Source organism: Onychostruthus taczanowskii, unplaced genomic scaffold (genome assembly GCF_017590055.1).
Source record: "Onychostruthus taczanowskii isolate IOZ18803 unplaced genomic scaffold, ASM1759005v1 scaffold2, whole genome shotgun sequence".
Classification (NCBI taxonomy): domain Eukaryota; kingdom Metazoa; phylum Chordata; class Aves; order Passeriformes; family Passeridae; genus Onychostruthus; species Onychostruthus taczanowskii.
The window spans coordinates 4,714,336-4,730,094 of NW_024499239.1; the positions used below are offsets into that span (position 1 = coordinate 4,714,336).

Genomic DNA, 15,759 nt, shown 5'->3' on the forward strand with positions numbered 1-15,759 from the left:
TATCCATTTTATATACATCTGCAACAGTGATTACGTGAAAAACAATGCAGTAATTGTCTCTGCAATATTTGTGTTCAGTGTTGTGTCTGATAGCTGTATTCTTGATTTCTTATTTTAGGGATGACCAACAACGTGAAAGAGATTATCTACTTGAAAGGAGGGACTTAGCTGTAGATTTCATTTTTTGTTTAGTTTTAATAGAGGTTCTAAAACAGGTAAGATCTTTTGCTTCAGCAAATTAATTTTAATATTTTGCTAGTAATGTTGGGTTTTATAATCTCCTTTAAATTTTTTATTTAAAAAACTAGAACATATCTATGATGAGCATATGCAGGCTGTAATTATACTCTCAGTACATAAAGCCTTTGGGCTCTCCTGCCTTTTCTTTACATGCCTGCATTATCTCAATTCGTGTGTCTTGGAAAGCTGCTGATGTACGGCAAAAAGCAGAACTGTAAAAAATAACATTTAATTTATGATCAGTACCCTTTGTTCTTGAAATACAGGCTGAAATTATTGGATAATGAGGTTAAAATGTCATTTCAGAATTACCCTTATTTGGCTAAGAATGCCAATGTAGATTGTGTAAGTGTTGTATACTGCAGAATTAGCTTGATATATGCCAGCAAAGGATGTGTCCTTGGACACTGGTGGGAGACATTTCTCCAGGGCATCTCACAGAACTGTTTATTTGCTTCATACATGCATGTATGTATAGGTGCTACATACATGTAAGTGATATGTGCCTTTCAGATACCTGTTCATCCAGTGCCAGATCCTTTAGTACATGAAGTTCTAAACTTGGCTTTTAAGCACTTTAAACATAAGGAAGGGTAAGTTTCACTTGTGTACTTTAAAATATTTTGTATTACCAGCCTGTGTTTCTTTGTTGTGGTTGCTCTCCTTTGCCTCACATGTACCATGTTGGTGATAATACCAGTGTGAATGAACACGAGTCAATGTCTTTAAATTGAAAACATATCTTGAAAGAACATGGCTGTGTTCAATGTAACACTGAGTTTGTTTTGCTTAGCATATACAGAATTATGTGCTTCCTCAGATGCAGTAAGAAAAGTCTGAGTTTGGATCACTACAGTAAAACTTCTACCCAGAATATGTTTCTTTTGAAATAAAAAATGAAACTACATTACTTCAAATGTCACCCATTCATTTAATGTTTGAATTTAATTGTTTTTATGGTAATAATTTGCCTGCTAGGGGACAAATTTTTTGTTTGTAATTGAAAACTTGCTTGGGGTTTAGAAGAGTAAAGTTGTACTTAATGAGTTTTCCCCTTTATTGTTTTGGGTTTTTTTTTTCTCTTTAGGTATTCAGGAACCAACACTGGGAATGTGCATATTATTGCAGACTTATATGCAGAAGTGACAGGGGTTCTTGCTCAATCAAAGTAAGTTCAGTCTCTTACTCTTTGTGTTTAGGGATACACCAATGTAGATTTAAAGACTATTTGATATAGCAGAATCTATTCATGTCCCCAGCAGATAATCCTGTATGTGTCAAATGCAGTCAGGTGTAGTGTGTTTTGTCTGTCTGATGTTCCAGCACAAAAAAATTGAACCAATCAAGAAATAATCTTTAGTACAATTGCTTTGCAGTCAGCTTGTAGGGGCAGGGAAAGGAGGCCCTGTGCCAGTCAACTGTTGTTTACTTCGCTGGTGCATTCTAATGTGCTGATCATCGCAGCGCTCGTAAATGCCTAGATTTGAAGTACAGGGTTCATCTCCCTCGCATTTCTCATGCAGTAGCTGCTGATAGTGTTACAGACTAGAGAAATTGGTTCAAAATTATAGACTTCATACAAAAGTAACTAAGAATGCAAATAATTGCTATCTGTATCCCTTGTTCAGGTTTCAAGCTGTTAGGAAGAAGTTTGTCACGGAATTAAAGGAACTGCGGCAAAAAGAACAGAGTCCTCATGTAGTACAGAGTATCATCAGTTTGATTATGGGAATGAAGTTTTTTCGAGTAAAGATGTATCCTGTGGAGGATTTTGAAGCATCATTTCAGTTCATGCAGGTAATCAAATGCTACAAAAAACTGAAATGTGTATCATTTTAAATGCTTAAGTCGTGAAGCCATGATGACACTTGATGTGATCAGTCACTCCCTCTACTTGTGTGCCATCCTTCCTCCTTTTCTGTTCAGTTCCTGATTTTTCAGAGGCGTGAATTACAGTTTGTGAGTACCTCTCATCAGGAGAAGCCTTTCACAATCGCCTTAGTAGTGTGGCAAACCTGTAATATATTAATTTAAAACTGAATGAAAATGGATAGCAATCAAATAATTTTGTCTTTATAAAAGCAGTGTATTAAAGAAAAATAATTACTTTATATATAATTTTTTAAGATGAGATGTCAAGACATACTTTTCTTTAAAAACATTTCACTATGAATTATTTATTGTGTATGGAATATTTAATTATCTTTAATTTTCTTTGCATCGAAGTCCTTTGAAAAGGAAAATTAGTATTAAAAATATAATTTTCCAATAATTTTAATAGATGTAAGCATTAAAATTTTTTAAGCTTCAAAATTATCTGAGGGAAAATGTGCGTATTTATATTCTTTTATATTCTGAGTACTCTTTATAGTCTGAGTAAAAAGTAAATAGCTATTGTATAATACAAATGTTCTCCTTTGAATTAATTGAGGTGTAATGCTGGGTAAACAGGTTTTAAAGTTTCTTATGTTTTGTGAAGTTGATACTGCTAAGGAATATAAAACTAACTCAAACACATTACCTGTTTTAAATTAAAACAGGCAACTAATGTTAGACTGCTAGTGGTTTTTTTATGGCATAGTTATGTTTGTATTCTTTATTCTAAATATTTTTCTAATGTTTTCTTACTAAGGAGTGTGCTCAGTACTTCCTGGAAGTAAAAGATAAAGATATAAAACATGCTCTTGCTGGTTTGTTTGTGGAAATTCTCATACCTGTGGCTGCTGTAAGTATTTTATTCCCCCCTGCCACACTGTTCCTCCCACTTTCAATTGGGCTCTCATTATTAAAATTCTTCAATTAATCGTAAAAATATTACATTTTTATAGATTCGGAAGGACATCAAGTACCTAAGGAGGGCTTACAAGGAGGCTGAAGGGAGATTTTTTACAAGGGCATGTAGTGATAGAACAAGGCAGAATGGCTATGAACTGAAGGAGGGTAGGATTAGATTACATTTTAGGAAGAAATTATTTACTGTGAGGGTGGTGAGGCACTGGAACAGGTTGCCTAGAGAAGCTGTGGATGCCCCATCCCTGCAAGTGTTCATTGCCAGGTTAGATGGGGCTCTGAGCAACCTGGTCTAGTGAAAGGTGTGCCTGCCCACAGCAGAGGGGGAAGTTAGAGCTAGATTATCTTTATGGTCCCCTCCAACACAAACCATTCTGTGACTGTTACATAGATTACAAGCATCTTCACAGTCTTAAAAGGGAAATAGGTTGGCTTGTGTGTTAGCTAGTTTCCATAGTTTTTTCAGAACTTTAAAAAATTGTCTGTTTTCTGGGCACCTTTATTACCAGAGCATTGTGTAATTTTATACAGGCTCTAAAAATTTGAAATTTCCTTGGTTTAATATTTGTTTGCTCAAGGGTCTGGTTGACTTTTTTTTATTAGCTGAAACCGTTTAGGTTCTTTCTGTAATAAGCCGAGATGTGTAACATTTTTACAGTCTGATAAGGAGAGTGTGAACTCTTATGCAGGAAGGAAGAATGTGGGTTTTGGTAATTAAATAAAAATCTCATTATCATCCCAGTGTTGGATGTACTGTGCCTGTAATGCTGCTTGTTGGAATGTTCCAGGCAAGAGAGGCTTTCTTTCCTCCCAGGCTGCTTTGCTTGGTTTTGTGAAGCTTGTTCGACAGGTCAAGAAAAAATTATGGCACCTGAGTATAATTCAAGCTGACCATTTACCACCAGCTCAGTTAATTTCATCATAGTAGATTGATGCTTTCTAGAATTGTTGATTAAAATGCTAGTTGTATTGGCAGATGTCAGGCCACACTGTGTTTGGCATGCAGTCCCAAAAAGTGGCTGGTTGTGACTCCGTGTTGCCACACAAATTATAGGAATCTATAAATGGAATTTATAGTTTGCTATAAATGAAAAATTGGGACATGTAGATCTTGTTTCGTAGGATAGGAACTACAAAGAGTAGCATGCTGAGTAGGTGTCCCATCTGAGCAAGATCATAGGAAAAGAAAGATAACTCTCTCAGAGTTCATAATCTTTTAAATGGCTTATTTTGCCCTGGGCAAATGCTTCTTTCCTTTCTGTGTTCTCAGTCCTGGTTTTTTGAGGCAGGGGGTTGTTTTTGGTTTTGGTTGGTTTGTTTGTTTTTATGGTTGCTTGTTGTTGTTTTTGGGGGTTTTGTGGGTTTTTTGCGTGTTTGTTTGAGTTTTTTTGTTTGCTTTTTGTTGGCTTGTTGGTTAGGTTTGGTATTCTTGGGGGTTTGGGGTTTTTAAATAATTTTTAAATTACAAAGTAGATAAGCTTTTTTCATAAGACATAACTAGAAAGTGGTGCTTCTGGTAGTAACTGCTTATGGGAAGAAGTTTTGATCTTACTCAGGCATGCTTCCACTCTTCTAGAGAAGAATATAAGATTTTCTTTCCTAGTAAAGAGTGAACACATTTTGTCTGGCAGTTGGAGTGGGAGTGCTGAGTGAAACTACTTAGCATTTAGGTAAATGCAAATATTAGTTTGCAGAATCATAAACGTGGTGAAAACTGCCCTTGAAATAAGGAGGAAGAAGCAGCATTTGGGAGGTGGGACTATCCTCTGGCAAGGGCGGAGGCACGAACACGGGCTATGCAGAGCGCTTGTGGTGCTGTGTGATCCCTTCCTGCAAGCACAGCCTGAATCAGCTTCAGACAGCTGGGGAGGGAGGCTTGATCTTCCCTTCTGACTCACCGAGTCTCTAATCATTTCATACAAATGGAGCTTCTTACATACAAACCAGGAGCTCACTCCCAGGCTGAGGTGCAGTTGAGCAGGTTAGTCATTCTCTGGGAAGATGTGAGATGCAAGTTTGAATATTTTTGATGCAGCTGAAGGAATTGAATGTAGATTTTTCTGTATCTTGGATACAGAAAATTGCTCGAGTGAGGAAGCTATTGGGTTTCAGCATTGAGAGTTCTTTACTGTCATTCTCTTCCTTAGTCATTCAGGCATTTTAAGAAACCTGACCTGATTTGGACCCTGCAGGTATGATGAATCACAGCATATTTTATAGCAGGGAAGTTAGGGCTGCTCTGAAAGCCTAAGGTTATATCCCAAAGCAACAATGCTGTGGTGACAGCAACTGACTGATTTCTCATGTGGAGCTAGCAGAGTACTAATCAACCTATAGCCTAAGAATAGCAAAGCATAAATAATTTGGTACATAGGAAGTGATTTAAATCATAGCTACTTTCTCAGTTCTTTATTTGTGTATCTGTATGTATTACACAGATACATGCTATTTTTGTGCTTCTACATCATGAAGGTCTTAGAGTGTCCTTAGCAAGATGGACATGCTTTTTTTAATGTAGTGTTAGTAGATATAATGTTTATGTAATACTAATAACTATAAATAATAAAGATAACAAAAGTTGTCTTATGTTGTAAGGAAATTACATGTACAAAGGACCTCTTCCAAAAAAGCCATTTCAGTCTCCAACACCCCACCCCTCAATTTGATAAATAAAGCAGAAATAGCTTAAAACAATAGGTTGAGAATAGTGTTTTAATAGATCATCCTGAGGATCCAGAGAGAAGCCTAAGAGCCTTGCAGAAGTCTCAGTAAAGAAGTTGGCAGCTGCCTGCGTTGTGGAAGGAAACCTATTCTGTGTGCAAGAGCAGAGCGGGTCAGAAGGGTGTAGGGCTCCATGTGTGTTCCATTAATTCTGAAAGCTGAGCAAAGACAACTTGCATGATTGGTGACTGGTAATTCTGTGGGTTATTTCTTAACTTTCCAATTCTCAGTATTAAAACAAAGAAGAAAACAGGAGCAGTTAAGAGGGGAGCTGTGAAAGTTAAATATAATATATAAATATGCATATGAAGATCTTCAGTGTAGTTTTTATTTGTTAGTTGGTATCAAATACATTTTCTTCTTTAAGTATGGAATAGAGACCACATTCCTAAACTATTTATTTTAGTGGGCTGTTCTGTTTGCTTTAATTGTTAATTTTAACCATATGGTTGTAGTGTATGGCATGATTTCTTATGCTTCTGTTTATATTTCAAATACGCTCAAATACCTTCCTAAAGTGAAATTTAACTTTTGAATGGTTTTGAATTCATAGACATCTTAGTGTGTATTTAAATTGCCTTCTGTGTAAATTTTTAAGCCAACTAATTTGGTTTTTTTTTTTCTAATAGGCTGTTAAAAATGAAGTGAATGTGCCATGTTTGAAAAATTTTGTGGAGATGCTTTATCAGACTACCTTTGAATTGAGTTCAAGAAAGAAGCACTCGCTGGTATTTTAAAGAAATATTTCAACTTCTCCATTTTGCTCAACTTAGGCTCTTAAGCTAGTACATTATATGAGGAAAAGCTTATCAAGCCATATTAATTTAAATCTTAACATCTCAGTATAATTAAATTCCCACAGTGTATGTGCATTTGTTCTAATTTTGCTTTGTTTCTTTGTGCAGATATGTGCTCTTATCTCACATGTGAGATTGTCTTGAAATCAGTGCTTGGTATTGATTTTTTTAGTGGGTTTTAGCAGAGTTATTTAGCCTAATGTCTTTTCAGTAAAAAAATGACATTCAGGGAGACTGAATATATTTAAATTAGGGTTAATTAAAAGATGCAAATGTCAGACAAGACTTTTTCAGTAAAATAGCAGCCTCTTAATAGCCCTGCTCTGCCTGGTTCTCTCCTCTCTTCATACACCTGCTTTTTCTTTTTCCAATATTTTTAAAATATATCTTATTTTTGCAGTATGTGGTTATTTTTGATGACTATGACAGCCATGTTTCAAGTCTATTCACTTCACTTTGCTGAAAATGTAGAGCTAATTTTTGCATTTCAGTTTGCATTTCAGGCACATTCAGTAAATGGAAGTGAATTTAAAATGTTTTGTTCGCACCTTCATGTTATGGATGAACTTTACTTTCTAGTATTCTGCACATATAAAGCATTTGTCATTGTATTGGTTAAACTCCTTATGTAAGAATAACATAAAGTGGTTGATATTAGTATTCAAAATGTCATTTTATTTATGAAGTTAGAAACATTGTATCAAGAGTACTATTTACCTACTCATCCCTTAGTTTTGCTTCATAACAAGAAAAGCTGCAGTCAGATTTGGTACTAATCTCCATTATGTGTTAAAAATATGTGGTACTTAAACAAATCTTACCTTACCAAAGCAAAGCTGAATCATACTCTGCATATGCACAGATTTAAAATAAAATATATTGTGGTTCATTCCTCACTAGAAGTAGATCTTGGGTAAATGTAGCATTTCTGACAATTTGAAGTCTGTCTGAGTATTTACTGAGTTGATGTTTTTCCTGAATATTCTTGGAGGCGGTTCACCTGCCCGGCATGTAGAACTTCATTAATTGAGTCTTGTGGTTGCAGAGAAAGCCTGAGATCAGGCCTTGCTGGGGGATGAGCTTCACCTTGCTCCCACTGCCCCAGTCTGATCTCTTGAGCTCTTACCACACTCAGGAGTTACCCAGGGCACTGTGCCTGGCACAAGTGTTCCAGGGCAGGGGAGAGGCTGCCATGCAGTGCCAAAACTGTGAGAGTGAGAGGCAGCAACCCACTGTGTCTCATTCTCAATGTACAGCACTTAGGAGGTCTGAAAAGAGCAATTTGATCAATTCTTTTTCCCCCCTACTCATAGGCTTTGTATCCATTGATCACCTGCCTGTTGTGTGTCAGTCAGAAACAGTTTTTTTTAAATAACTGGCACGTTTTCCTGCAGAACTGTTTGTCACATCTGAAGGTAAGAATCCTTTCTAATTAAGGAACTGTTGCAAATCACTAGCATTTATTACAATATGTTCTCAGCATTCTTATGCCAAATAAACAATGAATAATATTTGGCTGTTTAAAAGGACACTGAAATATTTTTCTAAAAAGAAATTAAATGTTTCAGGTCTCTTTATTAAAGTTAATACTAAGTTTTTGTGATGCTTTATCATGTTGGAAGTAAGTGTGGTCCCCTTGGGGACTATAATTTTTATTGAGTAAAATCTGCAGAAATATCTGCTAATAAGGGCTATTACTGCCAGAGAAAACACAAACTGTATTTCTTTATGTGCAAATTATGTGTGAGAAAATAAGTGAATTGTCTGCTCTTTGAAGTAGAATGTATAGGAAATACAAACTTTCTATCTCTTGGTTCTCTTGGAGGAATAGAAAATAAACTATGAGACCAGGAAAGATGTTATATCTACAGCCTGTGACAGAAATTTTAAAAAAACAATTACAGTGTCCCTTTAACTTGTGCCTTCTGTTGATATCATTGTAACCATTAATGGGTTGATAAAGACATCAAGATACAAATCAGTCACTTTCTTGTAGTTATCATACATGTTCTTTCTTTGATTGTGATTAACTTACTTCATGATTTTGCCTAATGTATTGATTTTGATAATAAATTCTTTGACCCTCCTTCACAACACTGATTCTGGTTAGCTGTGAGTGAGAGTTATGAAGCTTATTCGCAAAATACGTAAACCAGCATGAAGTCAAAAGGAAAACGGTTTAGCTGCTTGGATTGTTTTGGGTCATTTTGTTCTTACAACATCCTTCACACTTTCTGTTGCTTGTTGGGTTCTGTATATTTTTCATCTAACATTATTGCAGTTCTTTTGCAATATTTGCCTTGATTTTTGTTTTGTGGTTTATTTTGCTTATGGAGGCTGCTTGTGCTTTTGTTTTTAAAGCTTTTAAAAAAACTCCTTACAATCTAGGAGTTGCCTTTTTCTGGCATAATGTCCATTGCTGGTAATGGATGTATTAAAACTATGAATGCCAGTGAGTTTAACTGGTATTTGCTGAGCATGCATTTTATATTTTACTTAGATTTGTTAACCACTAACAGCTTAACACATTTACTGTAAGGCTCTATTCAGCAGAAATTCCACATACGAATTTCTGCAATTCAGAATCTGCAGCATTATGATGCTATGCCATCAATGAGTCCTTTAGGGTATTTTATAGCTTGGTTTAATTTGGCACACCAAATACTATCAAGTTTTTTGTGTGCCTACCTTGTTCAGAAACTTTGTTGAGCTTAATCTTGAAAAATACACCCCCACTGTCCTGATGTGTCTTATGAATTAATATGTTCCTTTGTTTCTGAAGCTAATTAAATGCATGCACTGTGTAATAAGTAATCTCATTAATTTATAAATCTGAATTTCACAGCAGTTTAGTCTTTCGGATTTTCCCTCCCTCATTTTATTTCCTGATTTTCTAATGACTAAAATTATTTTATTTGGAGTTATTAAAATATGTAAAATGAAATAAGAAATTCCAAATCCATTGCCTCTAGTGTCCTTGTTATTAATAAAGTAATTTTGAAAGTTACTAGGAGATACTTATAGCACTAATGGGATTCATCTACCCCTACTGCATTTGTTGAAATTAACAAATTAGGAATTGAAATTGTGATAACACTTAGAGTCTGTCACAGAGATATTCTGTGAAAAGTACAGGCATGCTAGCAAGTCACCAAGAGGTAATGTAGGTCATGGATTCATGGTGCTCTCTTTACTCCCTGGTGGGTGCCCAGTACAAACTCTTCCTTAGCCAGGAGCTCCATGCTGCACGTTGGTGACTGAAATGACCATTTCCCGTTTGCCATGCTGTGAAAGTCATGCCATGCTGTGGCCCCACAGTACTTGATGCAGTTTGGTCATACCCTCCCTTACCTTCTGGTGCTATATTAAATTTGATAATGCTCCTGAGTGCTCTGAATCTAAACCTGGCAGAATTTATGGTCTTTATGTACCCTCTGTGCTGGGTTTCAGTGCACATTGCCTTTAGCTATCCTCACAGCAGGCTTAGTGTGTGGGGAGAACATCCTGGCCTTGCTGAAAGGAGGAACCCTAGTGTCTGGACCAGTGCAAATAGCACAGTGAGCTGTAAGAGTCAGTTCAGACCAGGAGTGTACGAAAGGGTTGTTTTTTTCTGGTATATGTATATATAGTTGGCTTTGTCCCACAAATCTCTTGGGATGCTGTTTCAGCACTGTGCCCAGCAGGCTTTTTTTTACACATTGTAGTGTAGGCAAAATTCTGAGTTTGTTCAGCAGACAGTAACGCTGGGTCAGTATTGTAAAACACTTTGCTTACTTTTTTGACTAGTATTTACACATACTAATTCTAGCAAGTTTGTCAGAAAGTTGATAAATTCTTGGATGAATCTGAGCTGTGGTATCTTTACTACCTCTTCTGGAGGGAGGAAGGAACATTTTAAAAAGCTGGAGAAATGAGAGAACAGTGTCTGTCATTCTGCACCACTGTTGGCTGGAAAAAGTATTTTTATTTTTTTTTTCTCAGTTTACCTATACTGTCTGTTGAAAGTTGAAGGAACATTTTCTGCCACTATAGCAAACCCTTTATTTCTACTGAATAGAGTCCTTGCTAGACAGCTATCTGTTGGTTTTGAGCTTTTTTTCATCTAACATGCATGTGCCTTCCATTCTCATGTTTGTTATGTTTTGCTGTCTCACATTGCTTTATTTAGATGCCATCTAACAACAGTATCAGAAAACAAATAGAAACACTGCAGGTGAGTTAATATATTGTTGTAACTCAGTGAAATGTTGCTTTGTCTCATGTAAATACTTTTGGTTTTGTTTTTTTTATGCTATTTGTTGTATTTTGTGCTTTCCTTTCTTTGTAAAATTGCTGTTAGTACTGTTAAAAGCAATAGGACTAAGAATAGCTAATGTTTCAAAGATGTTTTTCTTTTGCCAGGGAGTAAAGGAGAAAGATCAGAAAATTGTCTAATACCAGTTTTTCCTTGGGGGTGAAAGTATGGCTTTGTGAGATTGATTATTAATATCACAGCTGGTTTCCCTGAACAGCAGTGCATGTTTCTTCTGGAAGTAACTACCTATTAAGATGTATGGGTTTTTCTGTTACTTCATTTCAAAAAGTGTCTTGCATGTGAGCAAACTGAAAACCTTTTCACAATAAAAAAATGTGAAACTGATTTACTGTAACAACTTGCAGTGCACTAACTTGAAAGACTTTTACACTGTTGGTTTTGCAGGTTTTAAAAAGTAGAAATTGTTTTAGTTCAGAACAGAAGAAAAGTTTAACATCAGTATTAAAAAGTACTTTCTTCAGTAAGTGACTACATTTGACTAACATGGAAAAAATGCTATTTTGTTTCTTGCCATCATTGAGATTTGTTTCATTGACTCATTTTGATGTGTCATGTAAAACCACCGTACTTTGCTCTTACATTTTTGGTTTTGTAACAGATACTGTTCCTGACAACTTTTTTCATGGTCTGCTGATACCATAATTTATGTTTAAAACTTCTAGGATTTTAAACAAAACTATGTTTAAAAAAAAAAAAAAACAACAACCATATAGAGTACTTTAAAATCTGACAGACATCATCTGAAAAAGACTAAAGTTCTGCCAGGTTGTTGAATTGCATAGCCATCTAATCCTTATTCTAGTTGCTCTAATGTCTAAGAGAAATTAAATACTGCCATCTTAACACCAGGTGTACATGCAGTGTTGTAATTCAGACCCCAAAAGCAATTTTCTTTTATCATATTTGTTTAGCTCTTTATCGTAGGAAGTGATAGTGAAAATTTTCAATGCTTAAAATAATAAAAGTACTGCAGAATTTATTTCATAACTATTTTTAAAAGGTGAATGCCTCTATGCTCATTTTTTTTCCTTTATAACAAGGAAACTTTGTCATAACTACTCAGAAGTAGCTGTATTGGATTATACAACTGCTAACAGATGGAACATTGTTTACACATTATTAAACTATCTGCTACCTCTACAATTTTTTTATTAGATGATTGAAAGCCAACAATAATTTTTTGTTTACTTCTGGACCTGTAAATTAAGATCCCCTGTAGAATACCAGAAATTAGAAAATTGAAGCATTACTCATTTCAAGATGCACAGATAGACTTTGATAAGACTTGTACCAATGAATTCCTGAACCTGCTTTGACAATCAGTAATTGTTGGCCTGTAAATTAAATACAATGAGTAATAATATTGTGGGTTTTTTGCTGTTTAAGCTGATTAGAATCAAAGCTGTTACAGTCTCACCCTCTGGTACAGTTACACTTCCTTCTTCCTCACAGTAGCACTGCAGGTAAATTAACTGAACAGTGAGACATTTGTCAGTGTGAATAGCAAACAGGGACAGGTCTAACTTCTTACTGGATAGATTTCATCCAGATCACTTCCCTAAATTTACCCACTGCCTAGTTATAGGTGCTAATTCAGAGGTGATGGCATCTGATGTGTGAAGGGAAGACAGAACAGCATGATCACTGATGTAAACTGGGTTAAGTTATTCCCTCTAGTATTCTGGTAGTCAGTCTTGTGTGTTAGTTGTCTTTCCTACTTTGAAATACCACTTCTGCCTCTATGATTCTGTGATAGGCTTTTAGCCTTTCTTAAAACAAGATGCTGCCAAAACCAGTAGTCTGGACCCACCTGTGTTAAAAACACCAAAATTACTCTCCTTTATGTATATAGTCTTTTACACAGACATGGTCATGGGGTTATTTTGATCAGCTTATGAGTGCAAGTTGGACTTTGTTACTTCTAGAATTAATGTAGAGGGAGCATTGAGGTTGTGGGGGAAAGAACCATAAATGAGACCATCTCTTTTTGAACAGTATGATTTTAGTTCCACTTACACCCTTTGTGAATTTGCACTCCATTTGTCCTGGAAGGACAAAGTCATCTGCTATTATGACTCAGTGGCTGTGGCACAAAATATGAAATTAATTATGTTCAAGTCATCATATACATATGTCTTGAAACAGAGAGACTTGGCTGGAGATGGGGAAGGTCTGCTTTTGGGGTTCTGTTTTTTGCTTTTTTGTTGGTTTTGTTTGGGTTTGTTAGTTTGAGTTGGGATAATGCCTAAAAAGTTATCAACTTTTAGTTAACAACTCAGAATCATTTATTATATTCAGAAATTTATACTTACGGCCAGGTCCAGGAATCTTGCTGGACACTTCTAGATTGTAAGTACTCCAAGAATCCTTATTTGGAAAGCAGGTTTCTGGAGCTGGTACAAAGAATGTTAGTTACTTACTGTTTTACACAGTTTAAGAGCTTGGAGGAGCAAAGCTAAACTCATAGTAGCAGCTTTAAGACAAAAATCATATTGCGTTCAGTACATAATTTACACTGAATTGTGCTGCTAGATTTTATATTAATTCAAGAAACAGTAGCATAATTGTTACAATAAAAATTCATTGAAAGTGGGCAAACATTAATACAGCCTGCAGGAAGTGTCTGCGTTGTCTGAAGCCACACCCAGAGATGCATCTTTGTGTGCCTTCCCTGTTTTGCATTCTTTTCTTCTGCACCTGCTATTGTCTGCTGTCACAGGCTGAGTGCTGGAATGAGACCTTGTGCCTGATCCAAAGCAGCTACTCCAATGTTCTAGACAAACTATAAATTGGTTTGCTGTGAAGTAGGTAATTGTTACCAATGGCTTTCTGAGAAAGTTCTTGAAAGCAATATACTCTTGGTGTGTTCATTTCAAGAGGTATATCAACTTTTTAATTACTGCTCTGCCCTCAGAGTTAGAGATGTGTAAAATGAGCTTGAATTACTAGTTAAAAATTTCAGGTTAGGAAATATGCAATATAGGCTTGTTTTTATGAAAAAATAGAAAAAAAACTTATAGCCAGTATTAAACCCATCTGCTTTCATTGTTAAAAAGATTATTTTCAAAAGTAAATAAACATTATAATAGAATTTTGTCAGTGTCTTACAGGCAACAATAACTGTATTTCTAAATTTATTTTACAGAATAAAGATCCCAAAATGTCCCGAGTTGCACTGGAATCTTTGTATAGGTTATTGTGGGTTTATGTTATTAGAATTAAATGTGAAAGCAACACTGTAACTCAAAGGTAAGTTCATTATGCAAAGTATTTTAAACTACTGATGATGGAGATTTTATTCCAGCCTAGTAATATCAGAAGTGATCTTGAATCCAGCTCAGGGATGGTTTAGTCAAATACACAGGAGACCAAACATTTTGTTTTAATAGAGAAAACCACAAGCCCTTGAGTACCTTGATAGAAAGAAGGAGTAGAGTCTAGAATTGTCTTTGTGGGGACAGAAGAAGGCAGAGAGATGAGCAGGAAATTTATTAAAGTCAGAAGGCATTAATGGTAGCAGAACAAATGGGGTATGAAGTGTCCATCACTAAGTATGGACTGGAAATAAAAAGGTTTTCTTTATAATTATGTATAATGAGAATTTGGAATAGTCATTCAGATTTTGCCTCTCCTCCTGACTATTAGTAACTGGTTTAAAAAAGGATATTTTTCAGTTCATAGAGGAACTCATGATCCTATTGCCCGTGACAGCTGGTGCTGGGCTTCCTGTACGTGGTCCTACCTGTATAGGCTTCCATATTATTTCACAGTAGCTCCACACACACACTTCCAGATTTGAACTGTAACATATGTGCTGTTATAAGGAGCTATTTTTAAAAGATCTTTTTATTTCTTTTTTGTTTCTAAATTCTTGTAGCCGTCTCATGAGCATTGTATCAGCACTTTTCCCAAAAGGATCACGCAGCGTGGTCCCACGAGACACACCTCTGAATATATTTGTGAAGATTATTCAGTTCATTGCTCAGGTAAGAATACATCTAGGTAGAGCTAGAATAGTAGGATGAACATTATTTGGATGATATCTAAGTTTAATAATTTTTAAAATGTTTGTACTGAATTAGTGGTCTCATATCTTGAGTAGAATTTCTCCAAATATGTGTAACAAGTGAAAGAACTCATTCTGTTTCTAATGGTGGCAAAACTTTTTTTTTTTTAAACATCAAAACTGCTATGTGCAAACATTATACTGATTAGTATTTACATTTGTATTGCACTGTTGGGGGTTGTGTGTGTGTGTATATATATATTTAAATATGTTTATAATATAATTGCTATATCCATTATGATATAAGGGACAAAGTATTAGAACAGTAATACCTATGTATGTTTAGCCTGGAGACTGGCCTCAATAGACAGAAATAGTATGCAATGAATGCAGTAGTGTATAGTCAGCATTACATTATGATTTATATTAGTTTAGGTGCGTCTCTTGTCCTAATATCAAAATGCAGGATACAGTCTCACAAGATGAACTCTCATTAATCTTGAACCTTATAGATTAGAGATATCTTTTCCTGTCTTAGAAATAGCCTGTCTGTGCTTCAGCTTCCAAAACTATTTGCTTTTGGTCATACAGTGATGAGGCAGGATACACAACTCATCACTGGTTTGGTGTTTTTTTTTGTTTTTTTGTTTTTGGGTTTGTTTTTTTTTTTTATTTATATTGTAATATTTTTTAATACCTTAGGGCTTCTCTTTGTCCCAATTATTTTTTTCTATAACAGCTCATGTTATTTGTAGAAATGTGTTTGATCTGATGATGAATTGTCTGGGAATTTTTTCAGGAGAAATAGTTCAACCATATCAGGGGATGAGTTGTGTTGAATTGTACTAGATTTTAAAAAAAATGTCATAAGAATAAGGGGGAAAAAAGAA

General features: G+C 35.4%; 1 protein-coding gene across 10 annotated transcripts in view; it reads left to right on the forward strand.

Annotated features, from left to right (window-relative positions):
• The window catches only part of FRYL (FRY like transcription coactivator), a 158,027-nt gene that overhangs the window by 74,256 nt on the left and 68,012 nt on the right, over positions 1 to 15,759 (forward strand). For 7 of the 10 annotated variants that reach the window (XM_041403162.1, XM_041403163.1, XM_041403155.1 and 4 more), the window contains 10 exons: positions 119 to 215; positions 754 to 833; positions 1,328 to 1,408; positions 1,869 to 2,037; positions 2,873 to 2,965; positions 6,381 to 6,479; positions 7,862 to 7,963; positions 10,717 to 10,761; positions 14,009 to 14,112; positions 14,741 to 14,849. In XM_041403162.1, coding sequence (XP_041259096.1) covers positions 119 to 215; positions 754 to 833; positions 1,328 to 1,408; positions 1,869 to 2,037; positions 2,873 to 2,965; positions 6,381 to 6,479; positions 7,862 to 7,963; positions 10,717 to 10,761; positions 14,009 to 14,112; positions 14,741 to 14,849 — 979 coding nt within the window. The remainder of the gene's footprint in view (positions 1 to 118; positions 216 to 753; positions 834 to 1,327; positions 1,409 to 1,868; positions 2,038 to 2,872; positions 2,966 to 6,380; positions 6,480 to 7,861; positions 7,964 to 10,716; positions 10,762 to 14,008; positions 14,113 to 14,740; positions 14,850 to 15,759) is intronic. The other 3 variants (XM_041403159.1, XM_041403160.1, XM_041403164.1) reach the window with 1 other exon arrangement.